Here is a 13,728-nt window from a genome sequence, read left to right as displayed (position 1 = left end):
CATGGGCCGGTAAAAAACTAAAATAACAAAGTAAACTTTCCCACTCAAAACACAGTAAAATGCAATTTAATACACGGTTTCATTTACTTTTTGGGGCTGACAAATAGTTTTCCCCACAGAAAAATTAGTTTTAAATAGGTTTTAACAACGTTTAAACTGACAAGAAAATAAGTGCTCTTCTGTTTAAAAGTACACTTAAGTCACGTGGCTGTCAACAAAAACACATTTCCCTAAGCTTAAAAATACTTTCCTTAATAGGAAAGTAACTTTAAACAATAAAAAGATAAACATGGAAGGCTTTTCCCTGAAAGGGACCATAACAATTTTCCAGTAACATCCATCAGATCTGAAAGCTCATTACTGTAATGAATAAGTCAATACCACAGAATGGATCACTTAGTTGACATTTTGACAGGTTTCCTATACAGACACATTACTATGGCTCAGCATTCCATCTCCTTCTGTAGCTGCCCTAAATTTTAGTCTGTTTAAGGCAACAGCAATATTTTGTAACAAACAAACATTATCTTGCACAGATAAATACTGACTCACAGACTTGTAACACATTCTAATGAAGCAAAGAAAAACATAACTTCGGAGAAAGAAAGGGCAGATTGAAACCTCTTATTTTTCCTCCAAGGGCTGTGGTCTACCCATTCAGGGCATAAATTCACCTTATGTGCAACTTTCTAACAAAGAAAGTAAATTATTTTCAATAAATACACACAAGCAGTATTAAGGACCCTAATAACACTGTTCACTCATCCTTCCTTTTGAATAATTCTTAACTTTCCATCCAAGTTAAACAATTTGGCAGGAAAGATAATGCCCAGCAACTACAAAAGAAACCATACCCAAGTTGCTTGAAGCATCTTTTTTCCTGCTTGACTCCAAGACACTTCTGAACACGCATCATCTTTCCATCCAGACGATCTGGCCCATAACATACCTTTAGTTTAAAGTGTTACTGACCACTATGCCTATTATTAGCAGGAGGAGACAAATACCATTAGTACATGGAAGAAGAAGCTTACAACAGACTTTTGAGAATTCCTGGACAGGAGGTTGCAACTTTCTGAACATTCAGAATTACCATTGCGAAAGGTGAAATCAAAAACATATGAAAGGGATACTACATGCAGAAGGTAAATCAATTCTCTAGCTACTCACCTCACTGTCTTGTGTGATCTGAACCTGTTCCCCCTGTGGTACCTGAGCAATGTGAAGATGTCCCTGTGGTATCCACACGTGAAAAAAAAAGAAAGAAATACAAGAAGCATCAGGTGAACACAAAACTAACATTTGTACATCATTCCTGAAAAGCTGAAAGTTCACATCGGCAGAGTGATGGCAAAGAAGATGACATGATCATTAATTTCTAAATAATGGCATTAAATGTCATTTGTACAAATAGATGAAATCAGATGGTGCTTAAGCAAAGTCATTAACATTGTTCAGGAAAACCTGGAACCTTCAGTAGTCATATGCAAGCTTACATTTAATAAGAACTTCTAAAAAATCTGCACAGATATTCTCATACAGATATGGCTTATGGACAGGCCAACCTGATGAGTGTGTGTGCATGTGTGTTTGCACAGACATATGTGTAAATGTATGTGCACTATGCACATTTATAACATATGCATGATATAAACATAGATGCATGCATGTATGCATACATGCATTCTCAGTCTCAGGTCAGCAGTTAGTAAACTCAGCACCTCAGCATAAAGGAACCCCCACCTATTTCACTTTCTTGTTATTTTCACTCCTTAGTATTTACATCCACAAACAGCAGCATCTCTAAACCCCTAATTTTTTCAGCTTTGCACACTCAGACCATATAAACTATTCCAAATATGGAAGCAACCAATTTTACTGGCAAATTCATGGCTTAAACACAATTTATGAAGCTTTATTTTTACACAAATGGGTGACTGCACAAGTAGTCCCATTAGAGCTTACAAATGCATCTCAAACACATGACATTTTTTTAGTGGTTATTATTTAAACTTTAACAAAAAATTGTCCTGAAACTCAGTATGAAAAAAAACTGAATCATACTGAACATTTTTTTAAAGTCTTTGGTAATACACTACAAACTGTGTATGAATTAACGTAATCCGTATACAAAGCAATTTTCATCCTTTTTCTGATTTAACATAAAAATATAAAAAAAAATAATATAAAGTACATTGGGAAGTGAGAAAAGGGTTGTAGTTATAAACAATAACCTGAATACACAGGGCATACAATATTTTTCTGCTGTCTCTTACTGAAAAATATGTTGTAGGCCTCTGGTTTAGTTCAAAATTTACAATTAATGTTTTATTATAATTAGTCCATAGGTACATACTTTTTCCATGACACTGTTTAAAATAGCATCCACCCACATCCCCTTTTTTGATCATTTTTGCACACGGGATCGGAATATCACTTCAACAGTGACAGTCATCTACAGTCAAGGTTTATACCACCAGATGGCTAGACCTACCATGTTAGTTCCACACTACACACTTGTGAGCGCAAACAGACACACACACACACACACAAGATGTCTAATCCACCTACTGCATATCTTTGGAATATGCGAGGAAAACGGTGCACTGGGAAGAAACTTGCACGAAGACAGGAAGAACACGCCGACTCTGCACAGGAACCTCTTGCTGTGATTCTACAGTGCAAATGATAAGCAACAGAAAAACCTCCTAAGAAATAAATGTGCATCATTAATTTTAGGGTCTTCAGGAGACTAGTTTTTCCACAACTATTTAAAGGGGATACATATCAGAGGAAACCATATGGACGCAGAAAAGGGTGTTCAAGAAGGGGCATTAAGTGTAGTTGGTGGTGGTAGCAACCAGCTATAAAGACCAAGCAGAAATCTCACAAGACAATCAAAAGCATGTGAGAAGTGGAGAGTACATGAAAGTGTCTTATTTTGATCATAGCAGCTTCATGAAGAAGTAATTGCTTTTATTTCAGTGACTGTCATACACCTTTGAGCAATGCTTCCCTTTGAGGAAGGCAGAGTTAGCTCTCCTATGCTAGGTGGAATGGGCTTTGACATGGCCAGCTAAGGTTTGCCATGGTAAGCATAACAGAACTTAAAGCAAATGGCTAGCCATATGGACATGGTTTGTTTGAAGACAGGTCTGTCCTTTTTCCCCTCTGCAAATGCCACCAGCAACTGCTCTACTTCATTTGGGGTTTTGTCCTGTCTAGAGAGTACCTGATTTGGCAATGCACATTCAGAGAATGCAGGATTTATTTTCCTCTGCTCTGTGGATTAGAAAAGAAGACAGGAAGGTGGATAGTCTGGTTTAAAGAAAGTTCTGATAACACCTTGGGCATGAAGCATGAGTTAATTCTGAGAATTACCCTATCCCTGTGAAAGACAGTGAAAGGCTCTTTGCACATAAGGGCTTATAGCTCTGAGACCCACCTTGCAGAGGTGATAGCTAAAGTGGCCTTCCAAGTGAATATCTGGAGATGAGCAGATGCTGCTGGCTCTAAGGGAGGCAAGGTGAGTTTTTCTAGCACATAGCTAAGATCCCAAGTAGGAAATGGCCCCCTTCTGGGGGGTCCTTAAGTGAATGACCTCTTTCAAGAATAGCTTTAAAGGAAAACTCCACCCTAGAACTAAAAAAATCTTTTTTTCCACTCTATCTTTGTTTCCTGGCATATTTTAACACCTGAAAAACCACTTTAAGTGCATTATTTGTAATTTTAGCCTGTTTTCCACAACATGGCTACCAATGGGGCTTGATGATCTTGTTCTACCTCAACCCTTTCTATTTCTCATAATGTTTTTGTATGACTCATGCCAGACCTAAGGAAGTAACTGAATTCCAATGCCACAGACATATAATGGGATGTGTGCGAGTCACTGTTACCTTCTTTACCTTCTGTAACAGGACAGCTTCTTTTCTGTCTCTAATCACCCTCACTTATGGTTGGCTTAGACCTTGTTTTACACTATACTTAGAAAGTTATCCAGCTACAGTCAAAAAAGTAACTAAATTGCAGGCGTTTGTTCAGGGTTTTCTTTTGTAATCCAAGAGGAATTGATTCTGCAAGGGTCTTTCAGTGCAGTGACAATTTTAACATCTCTGCAGCAGTGTGGGGGGAGAGGACTGTGGGGGTGGGAGTAGATAAGTGGGGAACACGAAAGGAAAGCTGAGATAGCAAAAAACATAGCTAAACAAACCTGAAAGGTATTCCAGAACTAAAATTATGTCCATTTGAGGTGGACTGGTGTTCCTGCTGTGGCACTACATGGGGAATCTTTTCCAGTTTGCTACATATGATCATCTGGTGGTGTGCTTCCTTGTCTCCTTTAGAATGGTTAGCACTTCAGAGGAGTAGTTTACATTTCTTGGTGTTAAAATCCAATTCTCAATGCTGTCAGTTTGACTGAGGTCAGATGAGGACAGAATACAGAACCCTTGGTCTGACTGAGATGATCTATCTGTTGTGGGAGGATGAAGAATCTTCCTTCACTGAGTGTCAACAGGAGGGAGAATCAGTGTTGTCTCAGCCAGAAGGGGCTGTGAGAATCATCCTTTCCCTGTCTGACCTGACTTTTATTAGGATCCTGGGAAAAAGAGATAAAGGCAGTAAAGTATACAGGAACAGGTTTGTCCATCTGAAGAAGAAAAGCATCAGTTTTCCATGTCCCTGTCTGTTGGGTTCTGGAGCTGAATCTCTGGAGTTGTCTATTTTTGTGAGCGGCAAAGAGGTGGACTGAGGGGAATTCCCAACTATAAGAAGTCCAGGAATATTTCTCTTGTCAGCATCAATTGGTTGGGGTCTGGAAGATCTCTGCTTAGAGAGTCTGCTAGGGTATTGTTCTGCCCCAGAATGTAGGATGCTGTAAGTGTTAGTTTCAGTTCTTGTGCCTGTGCTAACATCCAAATCTTCACTGTGAAACTGCATAAGTGGTAGTAGAGGGTACCCTTTTTTTTGTTTATGTACCACATTACTGTGATGTGTCTGTCTAAATCTAAAATGTTTCTGGGGCCAAATTGTGTTGAAAAGCTTTTATGGCCAAGTAAACAGCTAACATTTCTTTTTTGGTTTAATATGCAGCTTTCTCTGGTCTGGTGCCCAAGATGCCCTGCACGATCACGGAGCCTAGGTAAGCTCCTCAGGCTATATCTGAACTGTGGTGATGGTTTTACTTGCCTCCGAGAGAAATTTCTCCTGGATTCTGCAAGATTGTGTTTTTCCACCATAGTGGCTCCTTTTTTAAACATGGAAGAAGAGACACAAGAGTTTCCCAAGGACTGAGAGTGCTGTTCCCAAGTACTTTTTAAGAACCACTGAAGCTTTCTCATGTGCAGCTTTGCTAGGGTGATCATGAGTACTGCGGGATGCCATGTAACCCAAGATCCCTGTCCTTGAAATTCCCTTGCTAAATTTATTGCTTTGGCAGCAAGCTGGTCAGGTAGTTTGTCAGGTAAGATATCTTGTCCTTGGGGAGGAAGGCTTTTTGCTCACATAATCTATGAGTACCCCCTAAAAAACAATCCTAGTCAGGGGTAGAGTCTGGGACTTGTGCAAGTTTAAGGTGAGACCTACCTTTTGGAAGCAGTTTATGATGATCTGCATGGTGTTTACAGTTTCTGTTGTGGATTTCCCTGAATGAGACAGTCATCCAGGTATGGTAAATATGCACACCTAGGGCTCTGCAATAAGTGGAGATAGGCATTTAGTGAATAATAGGGGACTAGCAGACAAACCATATGGTACAGCTCAGAAATGGTAGTGCAAACCTGCTGCCACAAAACAGGTATTTTCTGTGACCGTCTGCAATAGGGATGTGGATGGAAGTGTCTTTCAGATCTAGGGTGGCTATGTAGGCATCCTGGAAGATCATGGGGAGTAATTTTTACAATGTTAGCATTCTGAATTTTGATACATAATGAAACTTGTTTAACTTAACAGGCTCAAGAGTGGTTTCTTTTTGGGGATAAACTCTTGGCTAGGCTTGTAAGGGCTCCAGGGCCATTAGCCTAGTAACCTCCTATGATCCTGTAAGTCTCCAGGTGCAGGTATGGCTCACAAATCTTAACCAATCTACAGTCTTCCCTCCTCTCCAAATTGGAATCTACCTACAATAAAGTAGCCAGATTTGCCACTAACATGTCTTTTAAATCTCATCATTGCCTAGCTCTGAAGTCACTTGGTTGGCTACAATTTTTTAACCAACTATTATTCTCTCAACTTATAGTTATTCATTCTATCCTGAATAAACCTTCCACTTGCCCTAGTATCTCTGCTCTTATCTCCTTTTACACCCTCTCTCGATCTCTCAGAAGCTCTGATCAACACCACCCAGAAATCTACAAATCTAAAAAATCAATTGGTCAGTATCTTTTTAGCTCCTCTGTTGCCTTACAATGGAACAAACTCCAATTACCCCTAAGAGTTATCTCTAATGTCTACGAATTTAAAAAAACACTTAAACTACACCTAAATAGTTCCCGGTCTTGTCTCTGTAATCATCCAACCTGAACCCCATCCTTAACTAGGTCGTCGTCTTCTTTCTGCTACACTCCAGTCAATTCTCTGTTCTTTCTTCTTCCTTATCTGTTCCCCTATCATTCTTTCTTCAAGTATTATTCTTACTATTACTTCTTTTTACATTTTCCTTTTCTTGTAAAAGTCTTCTTTTTCTTACCTTATCTTTTTATTGTAAACTTTTGTCATGTGCTGTAACATTTTATCCTTACTGATGTTATATTGTAATATTCTTGCAAATACTTTTATGTATTTGCAGTGTTACATCTTTGCTTATGATTTAACTGGAGGTTTTCTCCCCGGGCCTCCACTGAAAAAGGGCTATGCCCAGTTGGACCACCCCGGATAACAAATGTTAAATAAATATATGAATGAATGAATGAATGAGAGGCTTTCCTGCTCTTTTGGTGGTTTTGGCATTCCTAAAAAGGAGTATCCACTGATCTTTGGTGATGAGCTTCCATTGATGTATAAAGGAGCAGAGTCTGCCTGCCAGACGGTTGGTGAAGCGGGGTGGGTAGAGGAGGAGGGGTTTGAGATTCTCTATGATGGGAGGGCTCTTTGGAGATCCGTGGTCTTGGGGTTTGCTCTGGTTTCCACCTCCTACATTGTCTAAATCGCTTAGTTTGGAGAAGCCTCCTCCTGCCCTGTCCTGGGGGTAGGGGGCATGGTTTGGAAGGATAATTTCTATTACAGCTAGGTGCAACAGAAAGACAGAATTCCTTCATCATCTTAGTTTGTTTTCCTTTTTTGTCTAGCTTCTCGATTGCCTTTTCAGCTGGGGGTCAAAAAAAGGAACTCTGTCTAGAGAAGCATCCCACCTGGTACGAGAGAGGTTGTGTCCAGAGCCAGACAGGCCTACAAATGAGTGAGCCTGTAGCAGTAGCTCTGCATGATGCATTTAATGCATTATACCCACATTTTAAGAAATGTCTAGAGACCTTTAAGGCTGCTCTACCAGTCTCCTAAATTTCCTTAGACACGGCTTTGTCAAAAATAGTCCGCCTTAGGAATGATTTGGTCTTGTAAAGACTCTAGATACTTTATCATGTTTAATTGGCAGTTAAGGCTCACTCATAGATAGGTTAGCTGAGATATAAGGTCTTTTTGCCAAATCTATCTAATATTCTACTTTTGCTGTATCAGTAGGCAAGGGGTGTCCAGAAGCACCATTTGATGCACCTTTAGTAGATTATGTGGAAACTACGGAGGTGTCAGCTTTAGGGTTCATACAGGAGGTACTTGTGAGAGTTAATCAATTTATAAAAAAGCATCAAGCTTCCTGGAAGCAGGTGGTAGACAGTCAGGGTGAAAAGAAATGTCTTCAAAGACGCACTACATGGACTGGAGGAGACAGCCAGTGGTCCAGGGGATGGTAAATTTAGGAGTCCCCTATAATGAACTTGAGCCTGCAAGAATTGTTTGTGTTCCCAATTAAAAGCCTCCTTCATTTTAAAAAGGGTATCCCCAAAGGAGAGGTCCTTTGGGGGAAGCAGAAGACAGGGTATCATCAACGTCAGAATCAAGACAAGGTTGGGCGGGAGGTGCTCAGAGTATGAAAATTCTCTGTCTTCAGAGCCCGCGGAAATGGATTATTCTTGAAAAGCCACATCACTACACCTTTTGGAGGGGGAAACTTCAGGGGTAATGGTCAGAGTGTGGCTGGGTTCCCTGGATTTCATGAAGATCATAAATTTCTGTGCTATTTTCAAGAGGTCCTGGGCTTCACACTGAGCCAAAGTGGCTGAGGATTAAGGAGAAGGCAGTGATAGATTGACTGTTCTTTTAGGTTTAGAAGTCCATTTAGTCAAGAAAACCTGAGGGTGCAGTCATCCAACCATGACCTCAGGCTGGGGTTCCAAGGCTGAGGAATATCATGCACCTGCAGCACAAATGTTGGAAGCTGAAGCCTGTGGAGTGACCTCAGACCCAACATGGATGTTGTGGAAGAAGTGAATGAAAGTCTGAAGCCAACCATTGGTGGAGACCATGAGCATTACAATATATCTCAGGTTAAAACAGGGATGTCAATAATATCCAGATATCACAAGGACTAGCTGTTCCCAAAAACAAGGGAATATAACCTTCTGCCTCAAGAATTATGTCGCTTAGCTTCACACTCTCAACTTCCCTTAGAATCTCTTGCTCCCTGGGGTTAAATATTGTGCTACCACAAAACCGATTTCCAAAGGAGTTCGGAAGACCATCTTGTGAAGGGTCACAGCAGGGGATACCTAAGAAGGAGCCACTGGAGATCAGGGGGTGAGTGAGCACTGAATTCAGGTGATAAAGACCAGAGGCTAAATAAATAAATAAAACAAAATAAATAAATAAAGGGATATATTAGAATAGCTTCATTTTTTTAAAATCTTTCTTTTGCTGCAATCTATTTTGCTTTTAGCATTCAGAAAAATTGCTCTTTCTACACTGAGACAGACATTTTTCCATACTAGAAGTTCAGTGGTTATCTGTAGAAGGCATGATGGCAGCAACACAGTAATGCTAATCTGAGAAAGGAGGATTATTTACTTAGGAACTAGGTTACACCTCACCACGCACTGACCTGCTAAATGCACAACATGGGGACCCAAATCATTAATGGACTGCTGTGTGCTACCACATCATAAAGCCAGGCTTCAGTTAGCTCTTATTATTGACCAAGTTACTTATATCTGTACATTTTAAGTTTGCATTTATTTACACTACATTTTCATGAATGTACTGCAAAACATACAAAACAAAGAACTTTTAAAAAAGTAATTTAATGACCAATTCAACTTAAATAGCAGGTAAAAGAACATACTACTTGAACTTGCCCATCTTCACCAATCCGGTGGATTTGAACTTGCTGTGCATTGGCTAGTGCATAGTGAAGAGCCTGAGGTTGGGTCTGCTGGATATCAGTAGCTGCAGTAACAGTATTCTGTGAACACTCTGAAAAATAATTAAGAAGCATGATCTCTTATATTCAACAGTATCAAATTACTTTCAGTTAAAAAGCAAAGAACAACTTTTTCAAGAGTCCCACTTTAAAATCTGGATAACCAGGCTAACTTCCTGGATGCAACTATGTGGGAGTTGACGTTTATTACAACAGGATACTACTTTAAGCTCTCTAAGTGTATGGTGAAAAAGGAATTCCACTGGTTGATGCTATAGATGATAGGACATACGTCTGGAGCCTTATATAGTTATCACATGCACTTACAGCAAACTTTCACAGTTAAATACTTCAATACTTCCATTACTTTTCAAACTATACATCTCGTTAGTTCTTGGAAAATTTGTGCTGACTCCTTGGTTACTAGGCAATTAATACTTACAAGTTCGTACAAGCCTTAATACACACAGCCACCTTGACCTTCAACTGACTTCAGACAATAAACCATGAACACGCCACTCAACAACTTGTATAATAAAGCAGAATTAGCCACTATACATGTAATTCTTGATGTCACAGACATGCAAGAACCAAAATTCAGACTCCTTTGACAAAGGGAGCAGTTGTACACTATGCAGTCTTCACTTCTGGGGTATATAACAAACACAAAATATTTTGATATATACTAGTACCTCACATCTAAATGCAAATGACTTTCTGGTTACCCATTCTTTTATCAGACTAACATTTGAATCATTTATTAATTTTCTGAAACCCACTTTACCCTATTCATGGTTATGCACTTAAGGCTAACTCACTCAATAAGTGACATTTTTAAAGGCCTGCAGAACTGGCCCAATAGCACCATTTCTGCACCTAACTGACCCATCCATTCTTCGATTAGGGCAAGAGCCTTTGGGTCCATTCCTTCCCCACTGGAGGTGAGAGTTAGTTATTAGAGAGAAGGCCAGTCTACTGATTCTGTAGACTTGTCCTAACCTCACCCCTTGTCAGCCTGTGGGCTCTGTTATAGTTGCCTTGAGAAATGCACCTCCCAAGCAAACAAAGCAGTCCACTGCTTGCACTGCAGGGCAATAACGGCTCTTTATGCTGCATGTGATGCACCTGCATTCCTACAGGTGTCACCAGTGCAGCCCCCCCCTCCCAAAGGCATGGGCAAACCAGTGTTGGATGCTCATGTGGGATGTCATTGGGGCTTAATTCTTCTATGTCAAAGGATAAGTTACTTATAACTGAATTTTGAGAAAAATAAGCTCACAGCTCCAAAAATTTTTGATTACTTTTTTAGGGGGATTCATCCACCCATGGAGGAGGCTTATTCTCCTGTACCCTTTCACTGACACTTACTGTCAAACTATGCAATGTGCAGCTAACAGCCACCAACCAATCCCATCTGTAAATTTAGTCTAAAAATCCTACCTTTCAATCTAGTTCATAGGTAGGTACTAGGCTATTGGCCCTAGGGCCTACATGCCTAGCCAATAGGTACCCTGGCTTTCGCCACCCAAGAAAATTATTTTCCTGTGCCACTGTCGAGCAGAGCCACAGAAGTGATCCCCGGGGTGAATTTCCTATCTCCCATCCAATCATCAAGATTTTTCTTGAAGAGTGCTAATGTGGAGCTTTGTTTTATATAGATAGGTAGTTTGTTCCAGAGTACGAGAAGTCGCTGGGACAGGAATCTATCCCTCCAGCATGTTCTGTTTATTGTGGTGACAAGGTTTAGGTCCCTAGAGCGTGCAGCTCGGAGGGATTGGGATTTCTTTAAGTGGAGCATGTCCAAAAGCTCTGGGTTTGACATAGCTTTGTATGTTAGGCAGATCGCCTCTGAGTAGGCAATATGTAAAGCTGCAGTTTTTTGAGACGGTCTGCGTAGGGCATCTGTTTGAGGCTGGTAATCCTCTCTGTTGTAGATGTCTTGTGAAGTGCATACGAAAAGGGGTGTTGTACTCTATAATGGGTCTAATGAGTGACGAGTAGAGGGGAACAATGACCTCTTTTTTTCCTGGATGAGAATCCCTTTGTGATGAGGTGTGCCACATAGAAGGATTTCCTGACTACTGTGGCAATGTGATTATCAAAGGAGAGACTACTGTCCACCTGTGTCCCAAGGTCTCTTATCACACCTTCGGTGTTAGACTACCGCCTATGTAGTAGTTCATGGGTACAGAGTTTTTACCAAAGGGGATGACAATGCACTTTTGGCACTGAGCTTGAAGCCATGGCTTTGACACCAGGCATCTGTCTCCGTGAGGCCCTTTTGTAGGATGTCCACATCATTTGGAGATTTGATTATGGCTCCTAGTTTGCAGTCATCTGCGAACCGTTAATAAAGACCTTCTGTGTTAGCCTGTACTTCAGAGAAGTACATACCAAACAGGAGAGGACCCAGGACTGAACCCTGTGGTATTCCACTTGTCAGTGGTCTGAAGTTGGATTTGGAGTCTGCTACTTTCACAGTGTGGGTTCCGTCAGTCAGCCAGTTGGCAAACTATCCTGTGACATAGGGATTTATACCTAGTTTAGTGAGTTTATCTATAATTCCAGAGTGGGGGATGGTATCAAATGCCTTGGCGACATCTAGATAGGCTGTGTGAACCACCTTACCCTCATCTACGGCTCTGGTGACCGCTTCAAAGACGTCTATCAGGTTTAGGAGATATGATCTGCCTTTTACAAACCCGAACTGGGTGGGGTCCAGAGTTTGGAGATTACCAACGTCATTGTTTATAAGTTCCATGATGATACGTTCCATAGCCTTGCAGACCAGGCTCATCAGGCTAATGAGGCGGTAGTTCCCAGGGTCCGTGGTTGCTCCCCCTTTGTGGAATGGGGTAACCGTTGCTGTACGCCATTCAGTGGGCACATAGCCTGAGGTGAGGCTATGATTGAACACAGTACTTAGGTGGGGTGCCCGTTCATTCTGTAGTTCATGTAGAACGCAGCCTGGGATGTTGTTAGGTCCCATGGATGCTGTGTTCTTGGCTTTGGAGAGAGTGTTTTTTACCTGTGCAGCTGTGATTACAAGAACTTTGCATTCTTTCATTATAGAGATGGGCCCTTTAGGGGATGAGAGAGGGGGTAAATTAGCACTGAACCTATCTGCCAGGATGTTGGTAATATCAGTTGGTTCTGTATATTTAGTGCCATTGTGCTGTAACTCAGAGCAGATCTGAGTGTTGCCATTGAGAATCTTGACATAGCTATAGAATGCTTTGTGATTGTCTTTAGGGTCAGTGGCGATTTTGTTTTCTCAACTAGCTTTGGAGGATTTTATGAGGGATCTCAGCTTCTTACGGAGGCTGACTAGGGAGTTCCTCCAATCATGGGATTTAACTCTTTTTTGCAACAGTTTCTTTCTTTTGTTGTAGAGTTTGTTTATGGCAGGGGACCACCAGATCGGCTTCCTTTTTTGGAGGATAGCATCTTGGTTCTGTTATGGATTGCACGATCCATGCACTCATGTAAGTGCTTATAAAGTGCATTTGTGTAGGATTCAACAGTCATACCTCTATTGTCAGTCAGCATGGGTGTCATGAAGTTTGCCACTTCTGTCTTAAGAAGCGTGAAGTTGGCTTTGGAGAAAATTTTTATGTTGGTTTCCCTAATGGGGGGTAGGGGCAGGATGTGGATATCTAGAGTGATTAGCTTGTGGTCGGATCTGACCAACGAGGAATTGACCTCTGGTGTGGAACACCGGCTGCCCATGTTGGTAATGACCAGGTCTAGGATAGTGCTGCCCCTGGTGGGGGTGTGGATAAGTTGATCCAAGGCATTGGAATTTATGAATTCCAGTAAACGTTGAGCACAAGAGTTGGTACACGAGTAGTTTTCCCAGTTAAAGGTGGAGTAGATGAAATCAACTATTCAACTTTGTGGGAACTCTGTAAGTAGGTCCAAACAGCCGGTCAAATACTAAACTAGTTTATCAAAACTAAACTAGAGAAGCAGTGGTAGATTTAGTCAAGTGGCCCTGGACTTGGCCGGTCAAGGTTTTGCCATGCTTCTCAAAGCAGAATATAATGTAGTGGCTTATCCATTTTTTAAAGAATTTGCTTAATTCACTTATTTTTTTTATTTTTATTTATTTTAGCTTGTTTGCCTGGGGTATTACACTGATCACTACAGACCATTTGCAGACACAGCCTGGGTGTAATCACTGGTTTCTCTTATTTGCTCTTGTCATTAACTGATGCTATGAATTAATAACCTCTTCTTTTCTATAACCTTGATGATGCAGACTACTAAATGTGTTTGGAGCTTTTCTCCCCAGGCCACCACTGAAAAAGGGTCTTGCCTGA

General features: G+C 40.9%; 1 protein-coding gene across 3 annotated transcripts in view; it reads right to left on the bottom strand.

Moving 5' to 3' along the window:
• Nucleotides 1-13,728, bottom strand: part of LOC122809794 (BTG3 associated nuclear protein) — a 1,260,844-nt gene that overhangs the window by 514,015 nt on the left and 733,101 nt on the right. For 2 of the 3 annotated variants that reach the window (XM_044081535.1, XM_044081536.1), the window contains exons 9-10: nt 9,329-9,459; nt 1,171-1,242 (exon numbers count right to left, since the gene is read on the bottom strand). In XM_044081535.1, coding sequence (XP_043937470.1) covers nt 1,171-1,242; nt 9,329-9,459 — 203 coding nt within the window. The remainder of the gene's footprint in view (nt 1-1,170; nt 1,243-9,328; nt 9,460-13,728) is intronic. The other variant, XM_044081537.1, reaches the window with a different exon arrangement.

This window comes from Protopterus annectens, chromosome 8.part0, assembly GCF_019279795.1.
Source record: "Protopterus annectens isolate FY-2018-M chromosome 8.part0, PAN1.0, whole genome shotgun sequence".
Lineage (NCBI taxonomy): Eukaryota > Metazoa > Chordata > Ceratodontiformes > Protopteridae > Protopterus > Protopterus annectens.
This window is presented reverse-complemented; position numbering and strand designations above follow the sequence as displayed.